Below are 11,887 nucleotides of genomic sequence, written 5' to 3'. Positions count from 1 at the left end.
GTAGGATATAAATTGCAGAATATCCATTTTCATAGCATTAATCATCAAGTTGGCATTTTTCATTGCTCCTGAACAGTTAAAGACTTTAGCACGTAGCGGCTGCAAGAAAATGTACCCCGAATTGTATGAAGCTGCACGGTCATGTAATTGGGTTGTAATGAAAGGATTTTCAGACGACTTCTACTCTCAACATACTCCAGCAAAAGACACAGTCCTTCACGTATTAGCCCAGTCATGTGACTCTGCAAATGTAGTCCAACTTATCCTTGCTGGACATGGCCATTTGCTTATGAAATTGAACAAAAGGGGCGAGACTGCACTTCATTTGGCAGCAAGAGAGGGGCATTTGGGCATCATTCGAGCACTTATTGACTATGCAAAATCGGAAGCAGGATATTGTTTCCCCCCATGTTTTAGCAGATGCAAGTGGATGCTGAGGATGGCTAGTAAGGCTGGAAACACCGCTTTGCACGAGGCAGTTAGGAACAACTTCTATGACATCGCCAAATTGTTAGTTCAAGAAGATCCTGAGTTTTGTTATCCCCACAATTATGCTGTGGAGACACCTCTGTATCTGGCAGTTGAGAAGGGACGCCATAATATTATGGTTCTAATTTTGGAGTCTTGCAAGACGCCATCTTATCTTGGCCCCCGACACAAAACTGCCTTGCATGCTGCCGCAATTTGGAATTTGCCAGGTGACTTCATGGATAAGCATCAGTTATATTAACATCATATGCACAACAAACCTGAGCTGCTGTTCCTTCTTTTTTTTTTCATATTTTGATACAGGGGAATTAAATTTTTACCTTGTACAAAATTTCGACTTTAATGGCACAAGCGGTTAATGCATTAAAAGAAATTTATGGAAAATTAATCTGATAAAATACCATTTAATAATGGGTAAATTACTTATTACCCCTCTATAATTTTATACAATGCAGATGATCCCCTAAGGTTTTAAAATAGCCACATAACCTCCCGTAGTTTTATGTAAAGTGAAAAATGGATGAAATGCATAATCAGTTACGATATTTATACCAAACACAAACACACTTTAAAAGCGTGTCTAATAAAAGTTTAATATCCATGTAACTCCCTTATGGTTTATATAAATATCTACTTTACCTCTTATAATTTTTGCATTTATCTACGTAATCTCTCTATACTTTATTCAAAATGGTTAAACTGTCGATTGATTTAGAATTTAAGTAAGGGTACTATTGGTATTTCAATTAACGATATTATGTAGGCTATTTTCCATCAAGTTTTCATTTTACATAAAATCATAGGGGGTGAAGTGGATATTTTAAAACGTTAGGAGGTCATGTGACAATAGATGAAATCACAAGAAGATTATATATAATTTGCCCTTCAATAATGTATTCTGTATTGTGTGTACATATTTATCCATTAATCATAACACTTGTTTAATTTACACAGTATATGTAAGTTGTTGTAGTGTAATTGATCTTAATGGGCTAGTGAATAACAGTATTTTCATTTGTTGCCCTAAAATATTAGCTACTTACAGAATCCATGAAGCTGATTTTGGAAAAGCTGCCTAATCTTATAAAAAAATGTCGATAAATTTGGGTGGACTGCACTTCATTATGCTGCCAAATTTAATCATCAGGATATTGCAAGACTATTACTGTCCGCTAAGTGCTCTGCTGCCTATGTTGCTGCCAAGAATGATGACTCCAAGACTGCTCTACATATTGCGGTAATTCATGGACATGTAGTTTTGGTGCAAGAGATTTTATCCCATTGCCCAGATTGTTGGGTTCAGCTTACGGGTAAAAGTCAGAATATCCTTCACCTAGCTGTAAAGCATGAAAAAGGAGAAGTCTTGGAGTTTGTTTTACAAAATTCTTGGGCTTCTGATCTCATTAACCAAAAGGATAATGAAGGAAACAGTCCTCTCCACCTGTATGTTGCTACCAAAAACTTAGATGGGAATTGCCTTGTGAATCATCCTTTTGTGGATGTCAATTCTTTCGACAATTCCAACTCCACGCCTCTAGACAGAATAGTACGGCGTGATCAACTTTCAAAAAGACAGGTATAAGATGTTTTTTCTTCCCCTCCCCTTTGCATGATCATAGTGCTTATGAAAAGTTTTTTCAATTTTGCATATATGAACTTGAAAATTTTAAATTTGCATATTATCTAAGATCCTTATCTATCACATCTGCGAGTAGAGTTGGAAGAGTACACCAAGACTCGCTTCATATTTTAGCGGTCCATTGCAATCAGCGACCTCGCTGTGACAATTTTGTTTCTGACAGATTTTAATCAATGATGAGTTGGAGAAAGCAGGTGGCACTCGAGGGTATCGAAATGTTGCTACCGTAAAGAAGAACTTACGAGTATCTAATCCTGATGAAGTAAAAAGAGTGGAAAAATTGGCAGCGAATTATTCGATTGTGGCTACACTGATCGCAACTGTCACTTTTGCAGCTGGTTTTACAATTCCAGGTGGATACTACAGTGACGGTCCACACACAGGCATGGCAGTTCTAAGCAAGAAAGCAGCTTTTATTACATTTGTTATTTCAGATTCCTTGGCAATGTTCGCCTCCATAGCTGCAGTGCTTGGACTTACCGTGCTCTTTCAGACAAAAAATCACCGGCTTAAGCTGGCCATTGTCCGGATAAATCGGAAGCGAATTTTTGGGGCTGTGATGTTAATGATGATAGCATTTCTCACTGGCTTGTGCGCAGTGCTACCAAATTTGGCTGTCATGATCGTGCCGTATGTCCTCGCTGCTTGGCTTGGCGGTCTCATATGCTTCGCCTTTTCCGGAAAATTCGAGGGCAGGGAATGTACCTATACAACTAGATTTAAGCATAGCGAGGCTGACTATAGTTTATTTTACCCTCTACGTCTATATAAACGATGGTATCAGGATTTGACTGAAGCCGAGGACTAGTTGTGTTATAATTCAATGGTAACTTAATAAAAAAAATTTGATTCTTTTTTGGCTATCAGAACTTGCAGCTTCCTCCCACTTTCGTCCAACAACTTGGGTTTTTATTATGCTTTGGATTGGACTTGAAAATGTACGGTGTGATGTTTTCTTTTTGTATATATAAATAGACTCCATTTTCAACATAAGTAGATAACATGGCAACTCCATTCAGCCAGAATTTTCGTCGTCCTCTCACGTGCCCGGCATGTGGATTGGAATCATCATGTTGTTCGCGCATCGCGCGTTAGTTTTCCCATCTGGCCTCGCCTGCCAGTGTCCCATGTGCCCGTGCTTCCGTCTTTCTGATCTTCTGCTGCATTTGCTCTCTTCCCGCTGCATTCTCTCTCCCATTACATTCTCTTTCTTTCTTTTTTTGGTTTTTTTTGGGATAATGTTGCTCTATCACTTATCCGCATCCTCTGGAACCTGGTACAAAATTTTGTTGACCTCCTCCTTTGTTTTGTTGTAATAGGCTTTCTTCTTCATCTCCGGTGAGGTCAGATCTTCTCTTCGGGTTACCTCTGGTCTGCCCCTCTTTTTGTTTTTTTTGTTTTTTTTTTTTTGGCTAAAGTTCGTATTTCTTTTGTCCCTTGTCCACTGACGTGCAGTTTTCTCTTTTTTTTCTCATCCACGGGCTTGTTACCGCCCAAGGACGTGCCATCTTCACTGTTGGTTGCAGATCTTGTGCTTTCTTCTTTCTCTCCAGTGAGGTCGGGTCTTCTCTTCAGGTTGCTCTGTATTCATGTTTTTCTCCTCCTCTGTAAAAACTTGTTTGATGCTAATGGTTCTTGTGTTTTGTTGTGCAAGCATTTTTTTCATTGCTTTTAGGAGACTGGTTTGTGATTTCTTTGGTAGCTGGGATTTGGACTCTGGAAGCCGTTTGTTTGGCTGCCCCTCTTTACTTGTCTTTCCCTCTCCTCCCCATCATCAAATTCCAGCCACATCTTCTAATGTAGCTCTCTACTACTTACAGACGGAATCCGCAGTAGAAGTTTCTGAACTGAAAAAGGAAAGCTAATCTCAGGGAGATAGATAGAAGAGAAGGTACGATGGCGTCCAAGATGCAGAGTATCGCGGTTCTTCAGACCGAGAATAACCTTGCAACCGGAGGTATATTTTCTTCAACTTTCTTCCTTCTCTCAATATCTCAATCTCTCTCTTTCGCGCTCTTTTTTCTTTTGTTTCAATTAATCTGAATTTCTATCTACATTTCAACGGAGTAGTAGTATATCGTCCTTAATTGGTGCACAACATTAGGAAATCTTGTTCTCTTTCGTTGTTTCCCCTCTTTAATAATCGAACCACTTCAAGAAAAAAACCGACCTTGGGAATTATTTTGCCCTAATACCCATTGTGGGTTTCGTAAATTTTGGTAATTTATTATATTTAGCTAAGAGAATTGGAGGTTTTGGTATAATTTGTGTAAAATTCCACGATTTTTCGGCTAGCAGTTTGGGCTTTAGAATTGCTGGCTTTGTCTGAATTTTTATCTCTTCTATATTTAATGGATATCTGAGGATCATTTAGTATCTGAAACTAATAAATCTACCAACGCTTACAGTCATGAGTGTAGAGTTAACTAAATATGTTAACCTCTTTATGAATAACTTTTTAAGGACTTTTATGCTAATTCTTCGCATTCAAAAAGGAGATAAATGGAAGAAACATTATTTTCTGATATTAGAGACACCTGCGGGAAAGAAGATGATAGCAAGTTACTGACCCCAGGTAGTATGAGATGAGATTGTATTGTAATTGAGCAGGGTTCACTTATCATAATAGATTGAATTTTGTAGTTTTGAACTGATACATTGTTCTTTTGATTGACTGAATGGCAATTTGGGAGCCATGCAGTTTGTTTTTCTTGTTTTTATTTTCTTATAATCCAAACCTGAAAAGGATTTGTTTTTTTCTCTTCCGAGTGATTGTTTGGTTTTCCAAAGATTTAAATTTTCCAGAGATTGATTGTTTGGTTTTCCGAAGGTCAATCTCTTTAACCCAAGAAAATAATAATATTAAACTGAAAAACAACAAAAATGTTGTCTTGGGAAACTATTGTTTATTTACATGGCTTGAAAGTTGAAATTGCCAGAAACAAGAAGCTCACTTTCTCTGATGGTCATATTTCTTCATCAGGTTGACCATTGCCAAAAAGAAGAGCTTAGCTACAAGACATCTCATAGCAATATCACGTCTTATTGTTGAAAAATTTGATTTTATGGTAGTGTTTGTAGGTTGAGTTATGACCCATGATTTATGCTCAGGCCCTTAAAATGGAGATATATAGTTAAGAAAAGTATAAAGGATTGGGGTGGCTTCAACATTTACCTTCAACTAATTTTCCTTGTGTTTTTCCTTTTTGAATTCAGCTTTGTGGAAATTGTGGCTCCTGTTTTCTCGCGGGATGCTTGGCGATGTGTTTGGCATATGATTCAGGTTCCCTTCTCTAACTTTGTCATTTGTATACGTATGTTTTAAGCCTTGTTGTACCTCCAACTATTTTTGCTTTTAGCTGCTCTCATTAGCCTTGGTTCTTTCCAGCTTAGAGCTCACGCTGATTTTTTACTTTCAATAACATTTCTAGAATGATTTGGTGCATGGTTGGGGATTGGATTTTGCACTAAGGAGATGTGTGGAGGTCAGTGGTTTTATTTGTTTCTTATCACTGTATTATTTGAAAGATTTAGAAAAGAAGGCTTGTCTACCTGCTTTTCATATTCCTGTTGGAAGGAGAGATCTGCGGGACAGTGGCATGTAAAACAGATAAAATTGGAAAACATGTATGTATTTCAAATGGATGTCTGCGTATTATCAGTTTCATTGTAAGTGTATTTTGCCTGTGTAGCCTGCACATGAGAAAATTGATGTGGTTGACTCTCAGTGGATAGTTCATCAAGTTATTCCTTCTCTGGGAAGTCAGGTCAGTTAACTACTTTATTACAACCATCGGGACTTGCTTTTCCTTTTCCTAGAGGTGATTAAAATAATGAAGTTTAGTTGTTTGCAAATGTTGTTCTGTTCAACTTTAATTTCCATTTTTGAGCAAATGGTTCTTCATTTATAAAATAAGCAACTTTTTAGCAGCAACCCCCTTATTTACATTTTTTTCTTCCACGTCAATTATCCTACTTGTCCCTTGATCTGGTTTCCCCTCATTTAGATTTGTTTTGTTGATAATGATGCTAACAGCTTCAGCTTCGTTGATTCCAGGGTCAATCTGAAAATGGAAAAGCTCCTTGGCAAGGGGTATGTAAGCTGTTACTTGTTCGGTTTCCATTTCAACCTTTCTGTATATTTTTTTATTGAGGCCTTTTCTTTGTCCTTCGTTTTTTTTGCAAAAGTCAACTCTGAAAGCTTCTTCATCCAATTTTATGGTAATCTGAGTTATTCTATATCACCTACATTCTAACAATCATGTTTAAATTAGGATTCATAGGTCTTATATCTGCACTCTGTTTGAATTGCATGATTTTGCATTGAACTGAATTTCATTAGATTTGTCCAAACGTCAAGTAACTAGCTTGAATTCTTTTCTATCTAATTTGGTAGGTAAGAGAGAGGTGCAGAAGTGAGTGGGTGCAGTTTCAAGATCGCCTAGCCAATGCAGATAAGAAATATATTGAACAGTTTGGGAGGACTTTGAATTAGCTAATTTCTGGTTATTACCCGTAACTTTCTTCATTTTCTTTTGTCCTTTTTCCATCTTTGTATCATTGTACGGAAGGGTGTTTTGGAGCCCAATTCTCTCACTCGATGTCTTTAAAATTTTTTTTTTTTTGCTTCTAGCGGGCGGTAGCTGAACTTCCTGTAGTAGTGAAAACTAACGATCTGAAACTGGAAGAGAGTGATCCTTTTTTGTGTATAAATAGATTAGACTTTGCTTCATTTGACTCCCATATTGCCAATATTCATTTCCTTTTCTTTCTTTTTTCTTTTCCTTCTATTTTTTTTCGCCCTTTTTTGCCCTTTTCTATTTTCTTGAGACGGGGAGGTGTGGGTGGGAATCCGTTGGTTGCCTCATACTGAACTCACCCGCTTACAGTTGTTATTTGGAGAACCATCCCCTGTTACCACTTTATTGAGCTTATTACCATCAGTAGTGGGATTATATGAGTTGGAGTACTTACCTACTTTATGTTTAATATTTCACTATTAAGTTGCGAATTTGGAGACGGAATTTCTGTTATATGCCAAATTTCTAATATTCTGGGTATCTCTTTTGCAGGAACGAGGTATTTGAACAACAGAAAGTTTTGTATCCTTCTAAGTTTTCTTGCATTTGGGTATTGATACTACTCACCTTTATTGCTCTGACTCCTATTTCTTTGCACAAGTTCCCTTTGACCTGCAATGCTTCTTTACTTTTTTTTTCTCTTAACTTCTTGTAGCTCTGATTGGAAAAGAAATATAGAGACATTGGAGAAAATAGTGTAACCAGTCTGAGGACATTGATCAATCTTGGTTCTGAAGTGTACATGCAAGCTGATGTGTATGTCTCTTCATACCATATCAATGTCATTTTACTTGGTTGTTCATAGGATTAGTATACATTTGAAGTGTTTATCAAGATATGAAAGAATTCATTTCTTTTTTGTTTGAGGTGTGTGTGATTTATTATAACTATATATGTTTGTGTCTGCCTATGCACTGAAAAAAAAAAGAAAGTATATGGTACCTTAGTTGTTCCAAGTATGTCTTCAGCTATGGTGAACAAAGTGTTGTAGGTTCTTTGGGCTACGAGCTTGGGTTTTGGTAGTCTCAGTACCAGATGGAATCATGTTAGATTGATATAGGGTGCAAGAGAAGTGTTCTTTACTTGATGTGATGGTGCTTACTGTAAACAAATATGAGAGATAATTGCAGAAACAAGGCAAAAACAATCAATTATGGGGACAGTTCAAAACTTTAACAGCTTACGAATAAGCGATCGAACCTGAATTTATCTTTCCTGATTTCCAATTTTCAACTCTAGATATTCCCCAGGCAATCACGACCTTCAAGCTTCTCATCATAACTATGCGTCTTTAGGAAACATCTGTTTTTTTGAACTTGATAAGTGGAGCCGATCCATGTATTCTTAAGGTAGCTATGTCAATGATTGAGTTGGAATGGAACAAACAAAAGAGAATGATTTATAATGTCAATGTATCCATGAATGATTTATAAGCCTATGTGCTTGATTTATCAACTCTAGATATATTGAGTGATTGAGTTGGATCTATTACAATTATCTATTGATTGAATACCTTGAGCTTTTTGCCAAAATCTGTCTCAAAACTGATTTTGATTTGTAGCTATGGTACATTTGCTACTTGAGGTTGTGATGGTTATGTTGATGTGTGGGATGGAAACAATAAAAAAAGGCTGTACCAGTTATTTTTCCTTAATTGAATTTGAAATGTCTTCCGCTCCATGACAACATTTGTCAGTTTTTTATCATACTTGTTATATTTGTCAAAACAAGGGTTCTTTTTTTTTTTTTTTGTTTTTTGCCTCTGAATTTGAGATTATGATTTCTTTGTTATACTAACTTATTCTATTGTTCGTGGAAATTTATTACTTTAGCTCATTTTTCTGAAAGTGATCAATTGGAATGCTAAAGCAAGATGAATTGTATTAGAGACTTCTTTTTGTTTCAGACTTTGACAAATGCTGTTTTATATCCTGTAAATGATGTTCTTCTGTGTTTGGTTCTTTCTGCGAGATGTTACTTTTGCTTCGGTGTGTTGTGTATAAAGGCATCTTCATAAGTTACTTGTGTGAGTGCTGTTTTGAATGATTACACTTATTCTTCTTGAATGATTTTGAATGCTTTTGACTGAATAAATAGTGTGTGCAGACTAGGAATTCATTGGTTATTTTGAATGATTTTGAATGCTTCTAATTTTTTGCTGCAGAATTCTGAACTGACTGCTCATGTGGCCAAGCAGTAAAGAGGAAGGAATCTGCTGTCCTATGTTAGGCATTGTCGTTTGATTATGAGTGCAGTTTCATTGGATGTTTTTTAGTTAATGTGTATTATGTAGTTATAGTTGTTAGAGGACTCAAGCACAGAAATTCTGTAATAGCTAGGTTGTTGCCATTTCAGTTTGTTGCCATTCTGTAATAGCTAGGTATGTATTGATCATATAATTTCTGAAGCATTCTTGATGGGAGAAAAAGACTTTGGGGTAAAGAATCAAGAAATCATATAGAGAACAAAGTTGAAATTAATGTAAGACGAGACCATACAGCTTTCCTAAGATTGATTCTTTATTTGGTTCATTATTTCTGAAATAAGTTAAATTCTTTGACCACCTTTTTTTTGCACATTACTTATTCATTTTTTTGTGTTCATCCTAGATTAGATTAATAGTTTAAATATACTTTCCACAGTAATTAATTTATAATCAGTTCCACAATTTAGGTCTTGGTTTTCTTTTTATGACGTTGGTATAATAACCTATAAAAATGTTGGGTATATCATAATTGTTAATGTGTCTAAAACAAAATGACTTCTTATATACAAAACAATTAATGTCATTCTTATATACAAAACAACTAATGTCATTTTTAGTGTGAAATGTCTTATTGAATTTCACTTTGTGTATTTCAAGCTTCTCTGGCCTCCAAAGACGAAAATTCGCTGAGAAGACAAGAGCAACAGCCGTGATGAAAGGATTGTTTTACTACCATTACTTCCTTACAAGGACTAAGGACAATTCATGAGGTCCTAGAATCCGGTATTTATTACTACCATTATATATATATTTTTTGCTTAGACGGTATTTATTATGGCTGATATGGTTTCTTTTGTTACTTTATAAACAGATCATGAAATCTCAGAATCAGTTCTCCATCGTATTGTCTCATCTATGAATCCATTCCTAAAACATGACTGGACTACATTCAATTGCTTCTATCAATTTTATCTATCAAAGTACAAGTACAAGCTGGTATAGTTTTGCATTCTCTAACCTTATTAACTCTCTTTCTTTTGTACATATGTGTATTTACTTATCACAATTTTTTTTCATACATTTATAGGATCTACCAGAATTTGCGAATCTAAGGCTAAATGAAGATAGTACGACGACTATAACTCTTACAAATAGTCATAAATATTATCATGTTGGTATGACCGGCAGATGTTTTGATCAAAACTGGAACCGTTTTGTTATTGATCATGATCTAAAAAATGGCCAGATATTGCTTTTTATTCCACAATCCAAGACTCCCTTTGTTGTGCTGGTGTTTGACCGCAAAGGAATAGAGAAGTTGTTTCTATGGCAGTTTGCATTTTCCATTTGATGGCACATCTGATTTACGTTGATTCTGCTTCAACGCAATGCACGGCATTTGTTGTATTTATGTTCTTAATGGAAAAAAGTTCTGGTTAGAAAAATGCTTCCAAAGCACTGCAAATTTAATGTTTAGCAAGTTCCTACTGTTGTAAACAACAATTGAAGCTTTCATAATGGATGTTCCAACGGCATTACTTATTAAACTTTGATGTTTAGCAATAAAGTTGATCCTACCTTTGGTTACAAAAAACAAATGGCTGGTATATATTAAATTTAGAAAAATGCTCCATTAAATTTGCATTAACAAAACTTCAGAGTTTGGAAGTTCCTATTAAAAATTTAGAAATTTAAATTTGCATTTCAGACTTTGGAAGTTTAGCAAAATTTAGAAATTCAGGCTTTGGAGGTTCCAAAGCACTTCCATTAAATTTAGAAATTTAGCAACTTCCATGAAAGTTTGTAGCCAAGAAATATCAACAAACCTTCAGACTCATGGTATATATATACTAAAAAATGTACATTTCTAAATGAAATGTTATTTTTCTTACTTCAGAAATGGAATGGGCATTTTACATTACTATCGCGCGAAGCGCGTTATTGCCTCCTAGTAGGGGTGAAAAATAACAGTGTGGTTGGCCGGTCTTTGGGTCTAATCCCCAGCTATATGTTTGAAAACTTGAGGAGCTCCTAGTTTCCCCGTTATTTTTATTTTTATTTTTTCAAAAAAAGGACCTGACTCCACTTCAGACCCCAACTCTTATTCGGGTTATTGGATTATTTCTCATTTTTGTGACAAGACTCGAACACCTGGAGCTCGGGTGTACTAATCTTTAGTGAGACCAGCTCGACCGCCTTGGAAGGACCCTAGTTTCCCTGTTATTCGTTGCAGTGTTTGTTGGCAATTTGCATCGGAATGGCAGTTAATTAAATTTAATCCTTTCGACTTGGTATCTAAAAGAATGGCTAGAAGAACTGCTACATAATTTACATTATATCCAGATTAACAAAAAAAAAAAAGAGAAGAAAATAAAAGTGGAGGAACTTTTGTATTTTTGCAACGAAACCTTAAAAAAATAATTGTGTTTCCGGGGGTTTTATCTGTACTGCAAGGAACAAACCAAAAAAAAAAAAAGCATAAAGGTATTGGAGCAGTTGGTTTTTCAAAAAATCAATAAATTAGTTGATGAGCACTACAAAAGAGAAGTATATATTCAAGGATTCAAAATCTCACGAGTTGAGTTATCATTCAATTCAAACTGATTATGAAATTCTCACGTCTGGTGTAAATTAGCATGAATTTGCTGTAAAACTTGAATTTGTAATTTAGACAACAAAATTTGTACAAAAATCTCGATTACACCCAAATTATATTAATTTACACTCAATGTGGTTCGATTTACACAATTAATTTGAATCAGAACTTATAAGGCCCCAAATCCGGTATCCAGGAACCGCGACAACCACGGTAGATTTAGATGAGGATGTCGTCGGATTTCTCAACTCACAAATTGGGTAACAGGAAACGTTGATGCAGCTGCAAGAGATGAGGCATTTCGTACCAATGAAAAATAAAAAATAAAAGACGGGGCATTCATATCAGGGAGGACAATGGGGCCATTGTCGGGTGGA

General features: G+C 35.7%; 1 protein-coding gene across 25 annotated transcripts; it reads left to right on the top strand.

Moving 5' to 3' along the window:
• Positions 1-3,125: 3,125 nt before the first annotated feature.
• LOC113717951 (uncharacterized) lies at positions 3,126-10,379 on the top strand. Of its 25 annotated transcripts, XR_011825257.1 has the most exons (15): positions 3,129-3,499; positions 3,627-3,703; positions 3,949-4,085; positions 5,345-5,411; positions 5,560-5,613; positions 5,821-5,895; positions 6,165-6,221; positions 6,317-6,349; positions 6,525-6,633; positions 7,201-7,230; positions 7,364-7,464; positions 8,873-9,189; positions 9,572-9,697; positions 9,786-9,910; positions 10,002-10,379. XR_011825257.1 is itself a non-coding variant. In XM_072072289.1 (8 exons), exons 3-8 carry the CDS (start codon positions 5,403-5,405, stop codon positions 6,621-6,623), a joined length of 306 nt encoding a protein of 101 aa, XP_071928390.1. In that variant the 5' UTR covers positions 3,126-3,499; positions 3,627-4,085; positions 5,345-5,402; the 3' UTR covers positions 6,624-6,634. The 25 variants fall into 25 exon arrangements, 1 of the variants encoding a protein (XP_071928390.1); XR_011825252.1 differs by having other exon boundaries at positions 3,130-3,499; positions 3,627-4,085; XR_011825251.1 differs by lacking the exon at positions 6,317-6,349 and having other exon boundaries at positions 3,133-3,471; positions 3,655-3,685; positions 6,186-6,221.
• Positions 10,380-11,887: the final 1,508 nt, after the last annotated feature.

The sequence above is a fragment of the Coffea arabica genome, chromosome 11e, assembly GCF_036785885.1.
Source record: "Coffea arabica cultivar ET-39 chromosome 11e, Coffea Arabica ET-39 HiFi, whole genome shotgun sequence".
Classification (NCBI taxonomy): Eukaryota; Viridiplantae; Streptophyta; class Magnoliopsida; order Gentianales; family Rubiaceae; genus Coffea; species Coffea arabica.
Note: the sequence above shows the minus strand (reverse complement) of the source record. Positions and strands in the feature narration are given on the sequence as shown.

Bases quoted from the DNA above. Each gene is read 5' to 3' on its own strand.
- LOC113717951 (XM_072072289.1), top strand. The intron at 6,222-6,316 runs GTATGTAAGCTG...TTTTTGCAAAAG, and splicing joins GAAAAGCTCCTTGGCAAGGG to TCAACTCTGAAAGCTTCTTC. The intron at 6,350-6,524 runs GTAATCTGAGTT...CTAATTTGGTAG, and splicing joins CTTCTTCATCCAATTTTATG to GTAAGAGAGAGGTGCAGAAG.